This window comes from Pteronotus mesoamericanus, unplaced genomic scaffold (genome assembly GCF_021234165.1).
Source record: "Pteronotus mesoamericanus isolate MK-2021 breed Mesoamerican mustached bat unplaced genomic scaffold, CSHL_Meso_final contig_84, whole genome shotgun sequence".
In the NCBI taxonomy this organism is placed as follows: Eukaryota; Metazoa; Chordata; class Mammalia; order Chiroptera; family Mormoopidae; genus Pteronotus; species Pteronotus mesoamericanus.
The window spans coordinates 1,939,198-1,959,719 of NW_026555267.1; the positions used below are offsets into that span (position 1 = coordinate 1,939,198).

Below are 20,522 nucleotides of genomic sequence, written 5' to 3' on the forward strand. Positions count from 1 at the left end.
TGCGCCTGGTATTAAGTCAGAGCTCAATGAATGTCTGTTAAACCATGAATAAGGAAAGGAAGATAAATAAGATTTGGTCTAATTTATCAAGACACTGGGTCTTTATCTAAGACTTTACAGTTAACTTCAGCTCTTGACTTTGACTCAAGTTAAAAATGAAATCATCCCAAGAAAGATTTTTGTCCCACATTCTTTCTGAAAGCAAAGCTTTCACAGCTTGTGGCAGCTGCTGGGATTGCAGCTTATTTGGTTTTTCAATTTGGGGCTGTCAGCAAGAAAGTACTGCTTGTTTAAGACCACACCTGCCTGTGTCTGCCACCGATTACTAGTTGTGATCAAAATAATTTTATTCTACACAGCAGTTGAGAAAAGTTCCTTGTTTTCCCTTTCCATTTGAAAACCAGAAACATTCATTTTTAGAACAATTTTTATTACCTTTTTTATTCTGGTATCGGCTACTGTTGGCTTTCTTTTGGTATTGGATCTAATTGGCAAAGTGTAAACATCATGTTCCAGGTCACTGGCATCTCTCCTTTCAAAATTAAAACTCCCTTCCTCTCCTTCTTTATGTGGCTGCCAGCAGCCTCTCCTTTCTTCCCACCTCTCCCTCATGACTGCCATGTTTCTTATTACACTGCTCCCTTCTCAGACATACAATGAAGAAAATTCTTCAAAAGGGACATTTTTGCCCTGGCTGGGTAGCTCATTTGGTTAGAGTTTCATCTCGAAACACCAAGGTTGTGGGTTCAATCCCTGGTCAGGGCACATACAGGAATCAGCCAGTGAGTGCATAAATAAGTGGAACTACAAATCAAAGTTTCACTCTTTCTCAAAAACTCAATTTAAAAAACTTATAAAAAAAATAAAAGGAATGCTTTTCATATACTACTTAGAAACAGTAGATTACAACAGAGCTATGAAAAATTATGAGAGAACACTTGCTCAAGATCATTGAGAGAAAGAGAGCAAGATTTTCCCTAGATCTAAAGGCAAGGCTGACTGTGTTTTTGCCCTTTGCCCTCATTGATTTACGGCAAAAACCTCACAAAACACACTAGTCCCTGTATGCGATCAATGGTGCTAGTCAGGATGCCTCTCTAGCTAGACCTGTTTAGAGAACCATTTTCTGTTATTGTGGTAAAATAGACATAAGTAAAATTTATTTAAAACATTCTCGGTGTATAGGCACAGCAGCGTTAAGGGCATTCATATTGTTGTGCAACCAGCCATCTCCAGAACATGTTCATTTTCCCAAACTGAAACTCTGCACGCATACAACAACAGGAAGTTCCCCGTCACCCTCCTGGCAACCCCTACTTCCTGTCTCTATGAATTTGACTACTCTAGGCACCTCATGTAAGTGTAGTCACACAATATATTTGTCCTTTTCTATCTGGCTCGTTTTACTTTAGTATAATGCTTTCAAGGTTCATCCCTGTTGTAGCATGTGTCAGAATATTCTTCCTTTAAAGGGTGAATAATATTTTATTGTATGTATACAAGTTGAATAAACTGGGTTTCACATACAACTGAAAACCTACTTTTGTCCCACTCTGCATACCATACTGTGTTATTCATTTATTGAAGAACATATGGGTTGTTTGTCTTTTCTTTCTTTTCTTTTCTTTTTTTTTTTTTAGAGAGAGGTCAAAGGAGGGAGAAAGAGAGGGAGAGAAACATCGATCAGTTGCCTCTTGCACACTCCCTACTGGGGACCTGGCCTGCAACCCAGGAATGTGCCCTGACTGGGAATCGAACTGGCAACATTTTGGTCTGCAAGCCAGTGCTCAATCCACTGAGCCACACAAGTCAAGGCTGTCTTTATTTCTTTTTATTTTATTTGTATTGATTTTAGAGAGAGGAAAGGGGAGAAAGAAAGAAACATTGCATTCGCTGGTTGATTCTTATATGTGCTCTGACCAGAGATCAAACCCACAACATCGGCTTTTCAGGCTGATGCTTTAACCAACTGAGCTACCTGGCCAGGACAGTTTGTCTTCTGTTGTTAATAATACTGCTAAGGAAATTGTACAAATGTCTGCTTGAGTTCCTGCATTCAATTCTTTTGTGTCCACACCCCAAAGTGGAATTGCTAGATCATGTGGTGAATTCTATTTTTAATTTTTTGAGGACCTGCCATACTGTTTTCCACAGCAGCTGCACCATTTTACATTCCTACCAACAGTGAGCAAGTGTTTCAATTTCTTCACATCCTCACTCACACTTGTTGTTTTCTGTTCTTTCGAATAGCCATCCCAATGGGTGTGAGGTGGTATCTGTGCTTTGGATTTGCATTTCCCCAATGACTAGTAATGTTGAGTATCTTTTCATTTGCTTACTGGCCATTGGTATATCTTTTTTGGAGAAATGTCTCTTCAAGTCCAAAGGGAACCATTTACAACTATTTTAACCATTTCTGTTTTATCTCCTTCTGTTATTTACTTCTAAACAATATACTTATTCAGCCATTTCTTGGTTTTCTGTTTGGTAGGTAAAGATTTTCACTTTCTCCTCCACAAGTCATCCTAAATAGTTTTATTGTTATTTTGTATATATACTGGTTGCCTTTGTAACTCTGAATAACATACTCCTTTATTTCATGTTCCATCCTTGGTAGACAGGGTCTCTTGACATCTTGACTTACAAGGTAAGGATGTTTGTCTCCACTCCCCATCTCCTGTCCCCTCCCTCTCAACTGCAGCCAGGTGTGACTTCTGGGTTTGTAGCATTTACAGTTTCCTAACTATTGTACAATTAAGTCATCTGAACTTTTTTCATAGGCTGATAATAAATATTTAAAAAAATCAGCCCTGGCCAATATGGCTCAGTTGGTTATAGCATCATCCTGTGGACTAGAAGGTCACAGATTGGATTCCTGGTCAGGACCTACGCCTGGGTTGTGGGTTCAGTTCCGGTGAGGACGAGTGGGAGAGGAGACCAATCCATGTCCTTTCTCTTGCAAAATCACAGGGACTGTGGATGAACTGTGTGGGTCCTGCCCAGCACGTAGCAGATGTGCTGGGTCCAGGCAGAAAGACCCCTGGGGAGCTATGAGGAATGGATTTGGTTGGGGGAAGAGGGAGAAACGTTGAAGGGCCTAGATGGCCCATGTGCCCCGTTTCCCACTCCCTCAAAGTGACCCACGAATTTTGTTCAACATGGTCCAAAACAAAGACTCGTCACGTCTTCACCATCCTTTCTCTCAGCCTTTCCATCTCACAGAACCATGTCTACCAGGATCCTTACAGCTTTGCAGAGATGAAAAATAATTTCTCCTCCTGAAAAAGGGTTTGCAATACCTAACACAGAAGAATGTCTCAAGATGTAGACATAGGAGGAAGGAGAGGATGGCGGAAGAAACTAACAATCACTGACAACTGGTCGAGTACCACCAGTACTGTACCCCAACCCTCTGCATGAGGCTGATAATATTACATGTCTTAAACATGACAACTAAGGCTCACGAAGCTCCACAACTTCATCAAAGCCACAAAGTGAGTATGGCAGAGCCTTGGCCTGTGCTCACTGTATCCACATTGGCCTTGGGCAAGTAACCAAACCTCTTAGTCTCAGTTTCTTCACCTGTTAAAACAGATACAAATTCCAAGGCATGCCTTTCCCTTGCAGGGTGATTGTGTGGACCAGCTATAACATGCATGATGAGTCTGACTTGTGAGAAGTATCCTGAAACTGATGGCTGTGATTCCACCCATGTGTGTCTGAGAAGGCAGAAAAAAAAAAATCCACTATGTGGAGAGCCAACAATGCAGCAAAGTCCAAAGATGAACTCATCCTTCTCACCCTCAAACTGGCAAGGTAAGTGGAAGGGTCTGGAACATCAGTATCCACCTCTTACTTCACAGGCCCAGGGAAGGGCCACGACTTGCCCAGGGTCACCCAGCAAGCTAGTGGCAGAGCAGCCAGGAAGGTTGGAACTTGAGGTGCTCGCTCTCACCCCACATGCCTAGGCTGGGCTATCACAGCTAATGAGTTAGTGTCATCAGGAAGGTGCTCGCTTGCAAGCTGAGCTCCTCACAATCACTCTACTCCCCTGTCTTCCTCTCTGCTCCTTCCCCACACAATTTGAGGTATGGAGACTCCCTCCAGGAGCCCAGGTTTCAGGGAGATCGGAGGTCACTCTCAGGATCATGAAGAGGAGCAGCACAGCCTCCTTCTCTTTTGAGCAAAAGTTCCCAGACAAGGACAGAGGTCTTCTCAGGCCAGACCCTGCACTGAGCTGTCCCTTCCCTCTAGCCCTGCACTCATCACAACCTCTGGACCGTGAAAAGGGAGCTCGCCCTGCCAGGGCCTTTCCCCTATTGTTTTCCCTCTCCTCCTCTGGAAGAGGGATCAAGGCTGCAGACAGAGAGTGTAGACCTGGCACACATGCCACTCTGGTGCTCCAGTGCCAACTTTTCCAACCAAGACCAGAGATGGGCGGTCACCTCTCTATCCTGCAGGCACATCCGAGCCTCAGGAGACCATAAAGAGGGTCTGGAGATAGCCACGGTGAAACACAGGCTGCAGCGCGCCTTGAGGTCACCTTACTGCGTGGGTGGGAGGATGAAGGCTGAGGCCCAGGGAGAGGGATGGGAGGATGCCCCAGCGGAGATGGGGGTACTAACTGGCCTCCCTTCTGAAGCTCACGTGGGGCCTCTGCTGCTGTCCAGGGCGCCCTTCCATCCCCACCCCCTTCTCTGGCCTCTGAATCCCTGGCAGGCCTTGGGAGCCCAATCCTGGGGGCGGAGTACGGGGGAGGTGACAACACGTGACCCGCTGGCAAAATTGGTCTCGCTCTCACGAAAGGGTGCCTGAACACCAGCCCCTAATTCAAGCACTACTGGCTCCTCTCTACGTAAGCCAACAAGATCTTGCGCCCCCAAACTCAGGACCCTGGTGGCTGGGAGGGGAATCTGCCTTGGGGCCCTCGGATCTAGAGGGAAATCAGGGCATTCTTTCCGGGGCGGGGGAAGGGGAGGGCGGCGGGACTCAGGGGAAGATCGCCCGACTTGGAGCCGCTTTCCCCACGCCACGCCTCGCCACGCCCCTCCCCGCCGCCCCCGCCCCCGCCCCGAGTCCTTCACATCCCATAGGCAGAGGCGACCCGACCTCGCCTGATCCGCGCTCGCCCCGCCTCGACTCTTTAAAAAAAGTTTCTCCAGTAGGAACACTGGCGAAGCGAGCCATAAGTGTCTGCATGAAGATGCTGCGCGTCAAGATGCTGCGCCTTGGGCGGCTGTGTGCCAGCACCCCAGGGGTGCTAGGGACACGCACCGTCCTCTCTCGGGTTTGGCAGGAAGCAAGGTTGCGAGGCGTCCGTCCCTTCAGGTACGGGCCCCGGGGAAGAGGGGCCGGGCTGATCTCCGGAGAGGGGGTGGTTCCTGCAGGGCTTCCTTGGGGGCCGACCCCACTCCGGCTGGGAGACCTGCAGCTGCTGCACCTCTGGGTGGCACTCGAGGGAGTAGGTACCCCGCACCTAGCACATAGGTAACAGGGAATAATGGCCTAACTGTTGCAGTTTGGGGCTTGGCTTGTGGCTGGCAGTGACCCTGCACTAACTCTGGGTTCTCGTGTAGGACTCTAGATTCTTAGGTTCATGGGCACGTAGAGCGCCAGAAACGTGGGCCTTTGGCAGTCCATCTTGAGGGAGAAGGGCAGGGGCAAGGCCTTGCCTCTGAGCTGGACCTCCTTCAGGAATAAACTTGTGGATTTTCAGCCCAGTCTTGCCCATCCCAGGCCACTACACTCAGCAGCCTCCCCTCTTCTCATTAGCTACTAACAAGTACTTCTTTTGATCCTTGCTACTTGCTGGACCTATTTTCTTCTGTCTTCAGTGGAAAGGGTGGGATGGGGGCCAGAAGGTGGAGGATGCTCTGTGCCTCTATAGCAGTAAAATAAGTGATGCTGCCTTCCTGGCAGATGGCAAATGTCAAAGCATGTTGCTTAAGCAGAGCTGGGCTCTCACTGAATGTTATCAGTGGTGGTGTTTACCTTCAGCACTTAGGAAACCCGGACACCATGGAATCTGCCCTGCCACTCAGCTGGACCAAGCACTAAGTATGAGATCAGGACAGTTTTGGACACCAGGTCCCAGAGTCTGGGCCTGGGCATGGAAAAGGGAGGAGGCGCCCAAAGAGGCTTCTCATCTGAGACAGCTGTTTGGTTGAAAAAATAAATAAAAATTGGGTGGTGGGAGTTGGAGGGAGACATAAACCCCTCTTTTGGCCAAAATTCCAAGATCACAATGTTTTGAACTTGCCTCGAGATCACTATGCCTAACTGTCTGGGGAACCCCCAACTCGAGCCTGGTCAGTAGATGGGATTCTGTGCTCTCCCCCAGCTCTGTCCCCCACAGCTCCTGAGCACCTCCCTAGGCAAGCTCAACCACTGTGCTACTCGTTAACCTCCGGGCCCTGCCTCTGGATCCCTGGGTCCCTCTTATACTGTGAGGGTTCTAAGGAAAGCTGCCCTCCTCAAAGTATACATGCTTCGTGGTGCTAAATCAGGCCAACTCTGGACATCTGGCAACACTTCTGAGCTTTGACTTCTCGTGTGTGTAAACCAAATAGGTCACCCTCCTGCTACTGCCTTGCAATTTCAGGATAAGGGCACAAAGGCTCAGAGAAATTCTGTGTCACAAAAATACCTATTTGCCTAGGGAGAGAAGATTTCCAAATCTTTTGGCCTAATTCTGCCCCATCCCTTCCACTCCTACTTTCCCATTCAGAAACCCTCATGAGTCTCAAGCATTCAGCAGACATTCCTAAAACGTATGTCAGGTCAAGCGGCTGGTGGGTGCTGTGGCTGTGGAAGCCATTGGACCCAGTCCTCCAGAAACTTGCAGTCTAGTAAGGAAAAACATAAATCAAGGTGACCATGACTCAGCATTTCAAGTCAAATGATACACAAATCTCTTGGACTTTTGTTTTTTTGCTCTTTCTGATCTGGTTCCGTACGGCCTGATTTCTTGCTGCCCAGCACCCAAGCCTGTTATTAATTATATTTCCAGTTTTTTCCAGTTCTGTTAGGAAATATCAAGACTTACAGCCCTGACGCCCTAACTCTTTGCTTTATGACCTTTGACTCATTACCTAATCACAGTGAGTTCATCACTAGTGCCATTTGCTTCCTGTATTGACAAAGGCTTGCTTTTCTCAGTCTTTCCTTTGAGGCAGGGCTGGTCCCTGAGAACTTTCAAAGGATGTTTGGGTAGGAATTTCAACTGACCTGAAAGTGGGTGAGGACTTCCTTCTCAGTGGCCTCCTTGTGCCAGTTGTCAAGCTGGTAGTCTCTGCCAAATCTAGTCCTTGGATCTCCATCAAAGCCAGGCCTGTCCAGAGCCTTTTCCGCAGAAGGAAATAAGAAGCTGTCCATTGCTCACCAGCAACTTCCCCTTGCCACCACATCATCCCCTTCCTCAAGGAAGTCCCTACTGTGGCGCTTCAGAGTCTCGGAAGAAGCAATCCAACACTGATTCCTTGATGAACCTGAGATGAACTGGCTTCCTCCAGATCTCTAAAGGGGGCCTAGCTGCATCCATCTAGGACAGCGGTGTTCAGCCGGTTGCTCCGAGAACTTTTAAAACATGCGATACCTGGCTATTCAGTCAGGGGCACGGACCTCTTTTCCCTTAGATCGTCAAATGAAAAAAATGACAGCAGCCAATATGACTATAGCTGTCTGGTGTGAATGAATCAAAATTATATCTATTCTTTTGTCAGATCAGCAAAAAAGATTTTGGGTGGGGTATGCCGCGAAATTTTAGTAATTAGTTGATGTATGCCATGAGATGGAGCAGGTTGAAAAATTGTTGATCCAGGGTGTTGGGAGCACTTGGAGCTGGGAAAGACAGAGAGAACAGTGACGAGCCTTTCAGGATTAGGTGTGATGTCAGGGCAGGGGCTCCAGAGACCTGAAGCTGCTGGCCTGGGGCAGAGGAGTAAGTGGCCTTCGTGGACTGCCCTCCAGGGGGATGGCTGTAATTAGGTGGGACCGTTATTGGACACCATACAATGCTATCCCTCTAGGAGGGGATTGTATTAAGCCAGGAAGTATTTTGGATGGAAACCATAATAATTACACAAAATAGACTCTTTTCATAATTCCCTGAAGCTGATTGACAAGTGATTTGGTAATATGCCTTATGCCTTTTGCAAGGGGGTCATCCACTCTAAATGTAAAAATAGAAAGTAAACTATAAACTTGGACATTGCAGTCAGTGAATGGTACATATTGGTTTTAGTTACCCTAGCTTTGGCACCGAAGTTGAACTTGACTTTTCTGACGTGTCCTCTTGCTGTGAGCCTTTAGTGAGGGAACATAAGAAAATTCTTGACCCACAGCCTGGTACCAAGGAGAGCTTCAACTTGTTGCAGTGATTAACTATTTTACAGGTACTGCTTGGAAAACAGGGCTTTGCACATTCCTGCAATGACCCCAAGGCCCACAGTTTAATAAACAGCCTTGCCTGGAGAGGAGGAAGGATACTTCCTGGCAGCAGCAGCTGCCTAAGCCAACAAGGGGCTGCTCGCAGTGCAGGGATAGGCAGCAGGCCTGTTTTTATGCTGAGTGTGGGAATTAAGGGCTCCTCCCCCCGCCCCGCCCCCCACCTCCTGATTCTTACTGAGCAAACCAAATACACAGAATGTCATTTCGCCTCTGGAGTTGGCCTTAATGAGGGAATATGATACATGACAGGTACCAGCAGCAATCCTTCCAGTTGCCCTCCGTTCCTAAATAAACAAGTTGTGTTTCTGGCTTACAAAACATTTTCTGAGCCTGGCTGGCATGCACGTGTTTCTCACCTTGGAGTCAGATGAGCATGGGTCCAAGCCCTACCACTTCTATCTAACTCAGTATGGCTTCGTCAAGTCACTCAACTTTTCTGGGCTTTAGTATCTTTGGAAAATAGGCCACTTAGACCTATTTTCCTGTAGAAGCACTCTACATTTCTGTAGACATTTTGTGATTCCTAAAGAGACTGGACTTTGAACCTGATCCTTGAATCCAAGAGGGCTGTGGTTGAAGTATGCAGCCTTCACACCTGCATGCAGTGTTGCTCTGTGATTCTCCCTTGTCCTCTGTGAGTGAACAGAAAACATCAGGGGTTTTGACCCTAGGAAGCTAAGACCCAGACCTTGTGTGTAGCTTAGTGATCCCATCAAGGGACAAGTGTCCTGAATCAGCCCCCACTCCTGACTCCTGTGTGCCTTCCCTGGGGGTCCCATGCAAGTGGCCCAAGGGAGAACCTGCAGCATGAATGCTTCCTGTCGCCAGGTATTGCAGGCTTTTGGAAATATCCTCTGTCTTTTTGAGTCTACTGGACTCAATCATTTTCTGCGTGCTTTCTCTACACATGCACAAACATACAAAACCAGCGATTTTATTCAGGTTGCTAAAAATGGAAGTTTCCATCAATGTAGAGTACCTTGCTCAAACCTTATTGATGCTCTTACCACTTGGGGGTTCTTTGTATTTTTGTGTCCTTTGAAGGCTGTAGACTCCTTTAGGGAGGTTATGTTGAGTAGGGGAAGGATATTGGGCTTTATGGTATAATTACATACAGTAAAATGTACAAATCTTCAATGTGCAACTCAGTTAATTTTAACAAGTCTATATACACATGACTCTACACTCCAAGATACAGAACTTGTCCACCACTCTAAAACAGTGTCATTCAATAGAAGTATAATGTGAGCCACATACATAATTTAAAGATTTCTAGCAGCCATATTTAAAAAGATTTAAGAAGTAGGAAACATATATCTAATGATATATATTAACTTAGTGTAGTCAAAGTATCATTTCAGCATGTAATCAATCTTCCAAAAATTGCTAGTGAAGTATTTTACCTTTTTTTTTTTTTCCTAATGAAATCTTTTAACACTTTTAGGACACCTCAATTCAGACTAGTGTCCCAGAGCCACATGTGACTAGTGGTTACCATATAGGATAGCACACCTCTAGAAATTTGTATCATGCCCCTTTCCCGTCACTTCCCTTCCCCAACCAGAGGCTACCACTGTTCATTTATAATCTCCACAGGTTAATTTTACCTCCTCTTGAATTTTGGAGTATATGCTCTTATCTCTGGCTTCTTTTGCCCCAAAACCAAGGGATACTTTTGGAAGGAGCAATGACCTTGACAAAAATTCACGAAAATGTGTGTCGTACATTAAACAGGTTAGCTGTCTTTGACAACCATGGGGGAAAGGACGTGGTCTCCTCTGCCCAATATTTCATGTCTTGGGCGTGGCAGTAAAAAGGCAAGCTGGGAGGTGGGTACCCCAGAACAGGTCTTAGAAATGTGTCAAGGGGCCGTCCCGGCAGAGAGTGATGGGACAAGATGGCTTCCATGCCCACTGAGTTGGACAGCCCAGTTACACTTTGTAGTCCCCAATATTATATACTCTAAGAATTTTTTTAATTAAACTTTTTATGTTGAGATATGAGCATTCACATGCAGTTGTAAGAATAGAAACACATCCTATATAGACTTTATCCAGTTTCCCCTAATAGTAACATCTTGCAAAACTGTAGGACAGAATTACAACCAGGATATTGACATTGATAGTGACAAGATACAGAATATTTCTATCACCACAAGGATCCTTCAAGTGTCCCTTTTATAGCCACACCCACTTCTCTTCCACCTCCACTCCCTCATGCCTTAACCTCTAGCAATCTGTTATCTATTCTCCTTTTATACGGTTTTGTCATTTCATTTCAAGCTGTTATGTAAATAGCCCTGACTGGGTGTGGCTCAGTGGATTGGGTGTTATTCTGCAAACCAAAGGAGTGCTGGATCGATTCCCAGTCAGGGCACATGCCTGGGTTGCAGGCCAGGTCCAGGATTGGGGGCCTGCTTGAGGGCATGAGAGAGGCAACCAATCAATTTTCCTCTCCCTCTCTTTCTCCCTCCATTCCCCTCTCTCTAAAAAATAAATAAGTAAGATCTTTAAAAAAAAAAAAATGTGTAAATAGAGTCAGATGGTTTACAAACTTTCAGGATCATTTTTTCTTCATTCAGCATAATTCTCTGGAGATTCATCCAGGTTGTTTAATGTATCAATAGTTCCTTTCTAACATGTATAAAGGATTCATGGACAAAGCCAAAGTGGGGAAGGATTGAGGGTGGGAGGTGGGGGTGGGTGGGGTAGGGGAAAGTGGTGGCGGGAAAGTGGAGACCACGGTACGTGAACAATAAAAAAATAAATTAAAAAAAGAAGTACAAATAGGTAGTTACAGAATACCCATGGGGATATTCTGTACAGTATAGGAAATGGAGTAGCCTAAGAACTTACGCATGACCCAAGGACATGAACAATGGTGTGAGGATTGCCTGAGGGACGAGGTGGTGCTGGGTGGAAGGGGAGAAAAGGGGGAGATCAGGACAACTGTAACAGCATAATCAGTAAAATGTAATTTTAAAAAGAATATTAAAAAAATCCAAAATTCTAAAAAAATAGGTCCTTTCTTATTTATTGCTAAACAGTATCCCTTGATAGTTGGTTTAACCATTCACCCACTGGAGGACATTTGGGTTGTTTACAGTTCTTTCAAATAAGGCTGCTATATACATTCATGTACAGGTTTTTATATGAACATGTCTTCATTTTTCCGGAAACACGATTCTTTATTTCTCTGGGGTAATTGCCCAGAAGGGCAATTGCTGGTTCATCTGGTAGTTGCATGTTTAGTTTTTAAAGAAATTGACTGTTGTTTGTTTTTTTTTTCAGAATGACTATACCATTTTACATTTTCACCTACAATGTATTAGTGATCAGCATCCTTGCCAGTCACTATTCTGGGGGGGGGTTTGGTATTGTCACTATTTTTTAATTTTTGATGTTGTGATAGGTATGTAGTGATATTTTACTGTGGTTTTAATGTGCACTTTCCTAATGGTTAATGATGTTGAATATCTTTTCATATGTTTTCTTGACATTTGCTTATCCTGTTCAGTGAAATCTCTTTTTATGTCTTGTCCATTTTCTAGTCAGGTTGTTTGTTTTATTTCTGCTGAGTTTTCAGGGTTCTTTGTGTATTCTATGACACAGGTAGAATAAAATGTTTCCCACAATTGCACCATCGAGGCACGCCCTACCAAGATTATCACAATTATCAATAGGTTAGCTATATAAAATAATGGCCCCCGAACAACCCTAATGTCTTTTAAGTTTGTTTTTCATATCTAAAGCCAAACCACACAAACAAACCTGGTGCTTGGTAGACAAAGTCCCTGTATGCATGCCAGCATATCTCTTACACAATCCCAGAATGCCTTACTTTACTGACGCATATCTAGACTTCAGTGGGACCTCAGTGTTCCTAAAAAGGGGAAATTGCAGCCTCCAGTGAGGGGACAGAATCTACTTGCAAGCCTCTGGCCCAGGTCCTAAGCCTCTCCATCCAGCAGACCTCCTGATCGTCCCTGCCTCCAACGGCTACTCAGGGCCCATCCCAGCTCTGCCTGTAGTCTCTGCCTGACCCTGTCGGGATTGTATGATCCTTGGTGCCCAGAGAGCCAGAACTTTAATTGTCAGCCCTGGCAAGTCATAGAATGTCACAACTGTTCCACCGGAGTTCACTGAACCAGCCAATCTATGTTTTCTGTCCAGCTCCTGCTTGCAGGCCAGGCTGGACTGGGCAGGGCTGATGCTGGGGCACAAGGCTTCCCAGGTTGGTATAACTGGGGGCTGTGCAATTAGGATGCAAAGTCATTATGGTTTGTTCCAGGAGAGGTAAGCTGGAAGCACGCGAGCCGGACAAGAAGATCAGAAGCAGCGGAGAGGATGAATCAGATACCACAAGTAAATAATAAAAAGGACCAGCCTTTGCTTGAGAGCTGATGTCGGGGTCGGGGGGGGGGGGGCAAGCCTGTGGCAATGGGATGGCCCCGTAAGCCTCAGACGTGCTGCCGCGGCCACTGTAGGGTCCCCAGGGGAGCCTGTGGATGGCTGCGGTACACGGAGAAGGGGGCCAGGGTTACCACCCACCGGAGTTAGGACCTTAAGAAGATGAACCTCTTGCTTCTTCATCCATAGAAAGAAATGATCCTTTTTCTAGATGGTCCAAGTGAGACATACATGGAAGGCTTCTTTCAGCCATAAGGCTCTACGAAGATTCATTTCATATTGTATCAAGGCTTTGGGAACCAGATAGTTCTGGGTTTGGATCCCAGCTTAGCTACTTACCTGCATTTATTTGAGCCTCATTTCCTCATCTGTAAAGTGGGTACGATTCTTGGTCAGGGAGTGGTTATGGAGATCACAGAAGATGATGTGTGTGGAGTTCTTGGAAGAGAGCTGGCATGAGGATACACCATTCAATGTCAGCTCGCAGTATTCAGCAATGTGCTTTTTCACCTCAAATGTATTAGACACTTTTCATATCATTAAATATACAAAGAGTATCTTCATTGTTGATGGTCTTGTGTTCTGTTGTACAGCTATCTCATCATCTAGTTATCTAATCCCTTACCTGTCAAAATAATTTTTTCTCCAATTCTTTGCTAAGCAGCAGTTTATGTCCTTATTCATACCTTTAGGCATTCATTGCGTTTTTGTTTTGTTTTGTTTTGGCTCTCATATGTTTTTATTAGAATTGTGTGCAGTTGCAATCCTTCCCTCCATCATACATATCATACACAATAATATTCAAGGGTCTGATACTACAATAACTTACTGAAAAATTCTAATATTGGACTCAGAATAATTCTATCTCTATTAACAATTAAAAAGAAAATGACTGAGTTTCTCCTGGAAAATTTACATTCAGGCTATTATTTTACAATTTGGAAATCTGAGTAATCCAACTTTAAAATGACTTTCTCATTGCTGAAGTTTGCTCTGTTGATGTGCAGTTTGGGACTTCTTGTCTCAGGCCATTCCTGCATAAGACACATTTTGGAGATGGGACCTTGCAACTGTCCTTTCACTGCACTCTGGTCAGTGTTCTGCACCCACCCTACCAATCCCAGCTTTTTACCCTCAGCCTGAGTGCACTTGTTGACAAACACCTCTTTCCCCTTCCCCAAAATTTCATAATCCTGTGGACATATTTTCAGTGCTCACTTGATACCTTTTTTATAAACTGTGCACACTGGGGTAACCAGCTCTCAGTCGGTCACCTTCCTGATTTCCAACAGCCTGGATTGGTTTTGCCTGTTTGGTACATATAAATGGAGTCAGACAGTATATGCCTTTTTCTGTCTGGCTTCTTTCATTGAACATTAATGAGTTTCATTAATATTGTTGGGAGTAGCGATAGTTCCTTTGCTCTTATTACTGTATAATATTGTAAATAATAAATCATCATTTACTTATCTATTCTACTCTTGGTGGGTATTTGGGTAGTTTATATATTGGAGATGATACAAATATTCTTGCATCTGTCTTTTGGTGAGCACATGTATGATTTCTATTAGATATATGCCTAGAAGTGGAATTATGGGTGTTTTTTAAAATTGTTTTATTTTTGTTTAATGGCAGTTGTCCCTATTTTCCCCCCATGACTCTCCCCTGCCTTAACCACCCCCACTGTCCACATTCAATCCTCCCCGCTCCGTTTGTCTTTCTCCATAGGCCCTTTATACAGTTCCTTGGCTTGACCTTTCCCCTTCTTTCCCCTGTTATCCCCCTCCTCCCTCCCCTCTGGTCCCGGTCAGTTTGTTCTTTATTTCCATGTCTGTGGCTCTATTTTGCTTGTTTGTTTGTTTTGTTGATTGAGTTCCACTTATAGGTAAGATCATATGGTATTTGTCTTTCACTGCCTGGCTTATTTCACTTAGCATAATACTCTCCAGTTCCCTCCAAGCTGTGTGCATTATTTTTTAAAACGTACAACTCAGTAATTATTATTATATGTGAAACCATCACCGCAGTCAATTTTAAAACATTTTCATCACCTGAAAGAGAAACCCCATACTCTTAGCTGCTATTTCTTTATCTTTCCATCCCCACTAAGCAACTACTTCATTTACTTCTGTCTCTATATATTTTCCTATTCTCAACACTTCATCTACATGGAATTATACAATATGTAGCTTTCTGTGTCTAGCTCCTTTCACTTAGCATAACAATTTCAAGGTTCATCCATGTTTTGGAATGTCTCATTATGTCATTCCTTTTTATGGCCAAATAATATTCCATGATGTGGGTATTCCACATTTTGTTTATCCATCATCCATTGCTGACCTTTGGGTTGTTTTCCCCTTTTTTGTGATTCTGAGCAGTACTGCTATGAATTTTGTGTGCAAGTCCTTGTTTGAACACCTGTTTTCAATTCTTCTGAGTATATACCTAGGAATGGAATTGCTGGGTCATAGGATAATTCTATGTGTTTTGGAGAACCACAGCCAAACTGTTTTCTACAGTGGCTGCCCCACTTTACATTCCCTCCACAGGGCACGAGGAGTCCAATTTCTCCTCATGCTGACCAATACTTATTATTTTGTGGTGGTGTTTTGCTTTTTTTTGTTTTGTTTTAATTATAGGCTTTCAAGTGGGTGTGCAGTAGCATTGCATTGTGGTTTGAGTTTGCATGTCATGTGCTTGGTGGCCATTCGTATATCTTTTTTGGGGAAAACGATATTCAAGCCCTTTGCTCATTTTTTAATTGGGTGGTTATGTGCATTGTTAATTCATTTATTTGGTCATTCTATTAAACACCTTTTACATTCCAGATACTGTGAGGCACTAGGGATAAAATAATGAACACATTCATTACCAAAAATTGAGAGTTCTTTTTTTAACGAAATGCTTGTTTTCTGACTTTCCTGATGAAATCAGATCTGGCAGCAGATCTGGGCCTGAGTCCTCCTGCGTGGTCTCCGTGAGGCGGGGCTGTGCTTTGTCTCCCGTTCCCTCCCGCTTCCACCTGGGCGATTTACACAGTTTCAGTTCCACCTGGTGCCTTGTGTTTTGTAAATTACCATCCTAGTAGGTCAGGCCTCACTAAGTACAGAATGGGGCAAAAGTAGGTTTACAGTTGTGAGGGCTCCAAACAGAGTTTATTCTAGTATTATTATTTATGGATTATTGTATTAGTTTCCATATGAACAACTATAAACCTGCCTGTATTTACTTTAGTTCTTTGAATTAGGAGCAACTGGGGCTACTGGCTGTCTTCCTCCAACTCCAGTACATTCAAACGAACAAACAAACAAACAAACAAACTGCTTTTCCTAAAATTTAATCTTTTTAAGGTTGAAAGAGAATATCTGTCATTTTGTTTAAGAATAGAAAAAAAGTAGTCATCCTGTTTGACCAAGGCCTTTGGGGTGTGTTGGAGAAAACGGGAAGGTAGAATCAGTTCTTCTTCTGCTTGGACTTTCGAAATGAGTGGTTCTGAAGTTTATGAGCCAATTGCATTGATAGGAATTCCTAGAACTATTAATTCCTTTGAAGGAGCCACCTGTTTCCACCTCAATCTTGCCGTACCCCAGTCCCAGTTTCTTGGGTTCACTTAGTAAACAAAAATCAAATTGAGATTCAACAATCTCTAGTGATCAGAGAGGAGGTATATCCAAAACCTGAAGAACAGAAAAACCCACCCCATGCCTTTCTTCAGGAACCAGATGGAATGCGCGGCAGTTTTCCTGTATTCTTCACTTTGGGCTCAACTGTTCACCAGCTGGGTAGTCCACTTGGCCTCTTTGAACTTCAGTTTCCCTAACCACAGAATAAAGAGTTCATTAATTCCTACCTTTGCTTTTTAGGACTTGCTTAGCGTTGTCAGTGTAAGAACATCCAAACTTGTAGAGAATGTTTATAAGAATTTATTTGAGCCAAAAGGAAGGTACACCCAAAAGCAAGGTCTCATCAGACTGAGATAAATGCTTCAGAGAATAACAGTTTTCAGTTTCTTTTATGCATCTGAAATTAAGGAGGGAATGTAAGGAAGATTACACGGAGGTGGGAAAAAGCAAGGCGGGGATTGGATTACAGGATAGTTAACAAGGCTACGTGCTCTCTTGAGGGTGGTTATGCTTATTTCAAAGGTGTGTTAACCTAGGTGCACAGAAGCACTGGACAGGGCTTACTTAAATCAAAGATAAACCTTTTACTAAAGAAGTTACATACCTGGGATATGACTACCCACCATGACCCGCCCAGTTAGGAACTTATGATCAGATCAGCCTACTTCCCATAGAACCCCTATCTTCCTCCACAGAGCGTATCAGAGAAACGCAGTTTCCCTGTTGGCTTACAGGAGATCAGAATTACTTTTTCTGGGAAACAGCTAGTCTGTAGCTGGCGTGGTGCACCCTGCTGTCAGACATGAGCTTCCTTCTGCTTTGCTGTTCTGTAGTATCCAAGCTCACCAGGTGGTCCAGGATAGCTGCCCTTCTATTCTTGTCACAAGCTGCATTCCCGCTGGCCAGAAGAAAGAAAAGATGAGCCTTCCCTTTGAGGGTTCTCCTCAGAAGTTGCATCCACTACCTCTCTTTAAATCCTATTGGCCAGCACTTTACCTTTGGGCCGGATTATCTGCTGGGGACGCTTGAAAATGTGGCCTCTGTTCCACAGGGCCAGCAAAACATCTGAGAGTGTATTATTAAGGAAGAAGGAGCTAGCGGAGGTCTCTCTCACAGCACCTATCAGAGCTGCTATAAAGATAAAGGAGCTAACACATGTGACAATTGAACTGGATTTTTTTTTTTTTTTTTTTTTGCATGTGAACCATCCTGTTGATTTGCCAACTAAGTTTTCCAAGCGGCTACTGCCCAGTTTGAAAACCGTGGAGAAAGAGGGAAAAGCCAAGTTCCAAACCAAACCTCTCTTTAGGTCATTGGGTCATTGTGAGAATAGGAAGATGACTGTTGTGAAGCAGAACCCCACCCCGGCCTTCGATGCTCCGTTGACAACGAGACTATTAAACTGGCAGAGATCTGCACTGTGCTGGGCTGTGTGTATTGATCAGTTGCCTCTCACACGCCCCCAACTGGGACCTGGCCTGCAACCCTGATATGTGCCCTGACCTGGAACTGAACCCAGTGCTCAATACTCTTAGCCACACCAGCCAGGGGTATGTGTGGTTTATTTTACTTAGTATAATGTCCTTCAGGTTCCATCCATGTTGTCACAAATGGAGTTTGGCTGTTTTCCCCCCAAAACTGTGGTAAAGTTAGAGAGGGAGTTTATTAGCTTTTGACAGTGAAAAGTCGAGAGATAGGTAGACTTACATGGCTTTGTCTAGGGATTCAACACCCTCAAGATTAAGTTGGCCACTGTGACTTCCTGTTTCTGTCTCTGCCTCCCTGTCTCTGTCTTTTTCTCTCCCTGTTTTTCCTTGTGTTGGCTTTCTTCTTAAACAGGCTCTTTCCACATGCTTGCTCTTGCAACTAGCACTTTCGCAAACCCAAAGAAAGAGCATGCCTGTTTCCCAGTGCGCAGAATGAGTGCCCTTATCGACCTAGCATAAACGGATCAGGAGGCTTTGGCTAGAAATAAGATAAAGTTTTATTCAAGCCTCTTGGGGTTTGCAAACCGGAAACACAACAAGGCAGTATGCAGAGTGTTCTGAAGAATGAAAAGCTAAGAGTTCCTATAGTAAAACTCAGATTCTTGAGGAGAACCAGTCCTGCATTCTTAGCCTCTGGATTGTTCTAAAATGATAATCTTCCAGATATCCAGTGGACACATGAGCATTCTTTCCTTAGTCCTTCAGAGGGTAACCAGAGGATTATAAATAGGGCATCTATATAAAAGTAAGTTCCTGGGCTAGTTAAAGCAAGAATACAATCATTTTGCTCTGACTGGTGTGGCTCAATTGGTGGGTGTTGTTCTGCAAAGCGAAAGGTCACCGGTTTGATTCTTGGCCAGGGCACGTGCCTGGGTTGTAGGTTTGATCCCTGGTTGGGGCCTGTACCTGAGGCAATGTTTCTCTCTCACATTAATGTTTCTCTTCCTCTCTTTCTCCTTCCCTTCCCCCTCTCTAAAAAATAAAATAAATAAATAAAATCTTAAAAAAAGAATAGAATTATTTCTTCATGCCTTAACTACTTGATTTCAGTAATTTAGCAGCTTGACTGTAGTGACTCCATTTTACTTCTTCTCTTTATTCCTCACCCTCTACAGTATGCCTGTGAGGTAGGGATTTGGGGTACACAGTCTCTCTCGAGGGATGTCATGGTGACCCCCAGGCACCACCTCACCAGTTCTTTAGGTTTGTCAGCCTATGGGCAGTAGTGAGTGCAGACTCACAGGATCTTAAAACCCTGCAAGCCTTGGCTGTTTTCTGGTCAGCACACTCACAGGAACCGCCTGGCTCAGGTGGCTTGCCACTACCCTTTGAAAAAGATTGTCTGGGTAATTTGGATAACATTCCCTTGAGGATAACCACTGATTCAGTCCCCAAACTTTATAGGTGGGGAAGCTGAGGCCCAGAGAGGGTAAGTCCTGTGTCTCAATTTGGATTCCCCTGAGAACGAGGACTCGGGTGCGGATGGATCCTGGGAAACAGGAATGAGGGAGTGGGAGGAGGAGAGAAGAAGAGAAGCCAGTGTCAGCTGTGTCATTGAAGTCCTCACCTCCAGGCAACCAGGCTTTTGCTTAACCAGGGCCTCTGAGTAGGCACAGCTGCCTCCCAGAACTGTCCAGCCACAGAAGGGGACACTTGAGGAAGCCTCTGAGCATAAAGACCCCCAGGAAACTGTCCCAGCAGCCGAAACCAGAAATGCATTGAGGAGACGTGACATGAGACACCACAGGTGTCTGTGACAGTCACCCAGCTAGCAGCACACCTGGGATGAGACGTCTCCAACCCCAGGCTAGTGCTGGCTCACCTCCCATGGAGTCCTCCACTGTGTGACTCATCCTCGGCCCCCGCTCTAGTTCCAGAGCCAGGTCAGAACCACCTCCTCATCAGTTGGCATCATGACCTGCCCTTCCATGAGATGGCAGCGGTTTCCTCTGTTCCCCTTGCCCTGCATACCTTATTCTTCCCAGAAATTCTCCTCCCCAAACCATAAACAGTTGATCAACAAAGAAAACCATGGGATTATTAGCACGATTGAATCACCAGGATTGGCCCTCAGGGCCCACACCACCTAGTGGTGGCCCGGAGGTGGCCTAGGACACTGGAACCTGGGGCATGCCCTCTCTGGTGGGAACAGAGCCCGAAACCGGTTACACTGCTCCTTAGGCCTCGCTGGGAGCCCAGCAGCTGTCACCCGGGGTGGGCAAGTGAGCACACACAGGCCTAAGCATGTGATACTTGGACTTCCGGAGGCCATTTTTGCCCTCGTTTCTTTAATAATTAATAGACTTAACTTTTTTAGCGCAGTTTTAGAGTTACAGAATAATTGAGTGACTTGAACTGGAGTTCCATATACCCACCCCACCCTGACACAGTTTCCCCTGTTATTAACATCTTGCATTACTGTAATATTTGTTACAATTGGTGCTCATCATTGATACATTATTATGGACTATAGTCCATAGTTTGTATACTGTGTTGGGCTATTCTATGGGTTTTGACAAATGCCCAGGGGCTTTTTTGTAATCAGGAAGGTGTAG

The 20,522-nt window shown here is 44.7% G+C and overlaps 1 protein-coding gene across 1 annotated transcript in view; it reads left to right on the forward strand.

Moving 5' to 3' along the window:
- Positions 1-5,141: 5,141 nt before the first annotated feature.
- ACSF2 (acyl-CoA synthetase family member 2) overlaps positions 5,142-20,522 on the forward strand; it is a 29,866-nt gene continuing 14,485 nt past the window's right edge. The window contains exon 1 of the mRNA XM_054585394.1: positions 5,142-5,328. Within this exon, the coding sequence (XP_054441369.1) occupies positions 5,198-5,328 (131 nt within the window). The 5' untranslated portion in view covers positions 5,142-5,197. The remainder of the gene's footprint in view (positions 5,329-20,522) is intronic.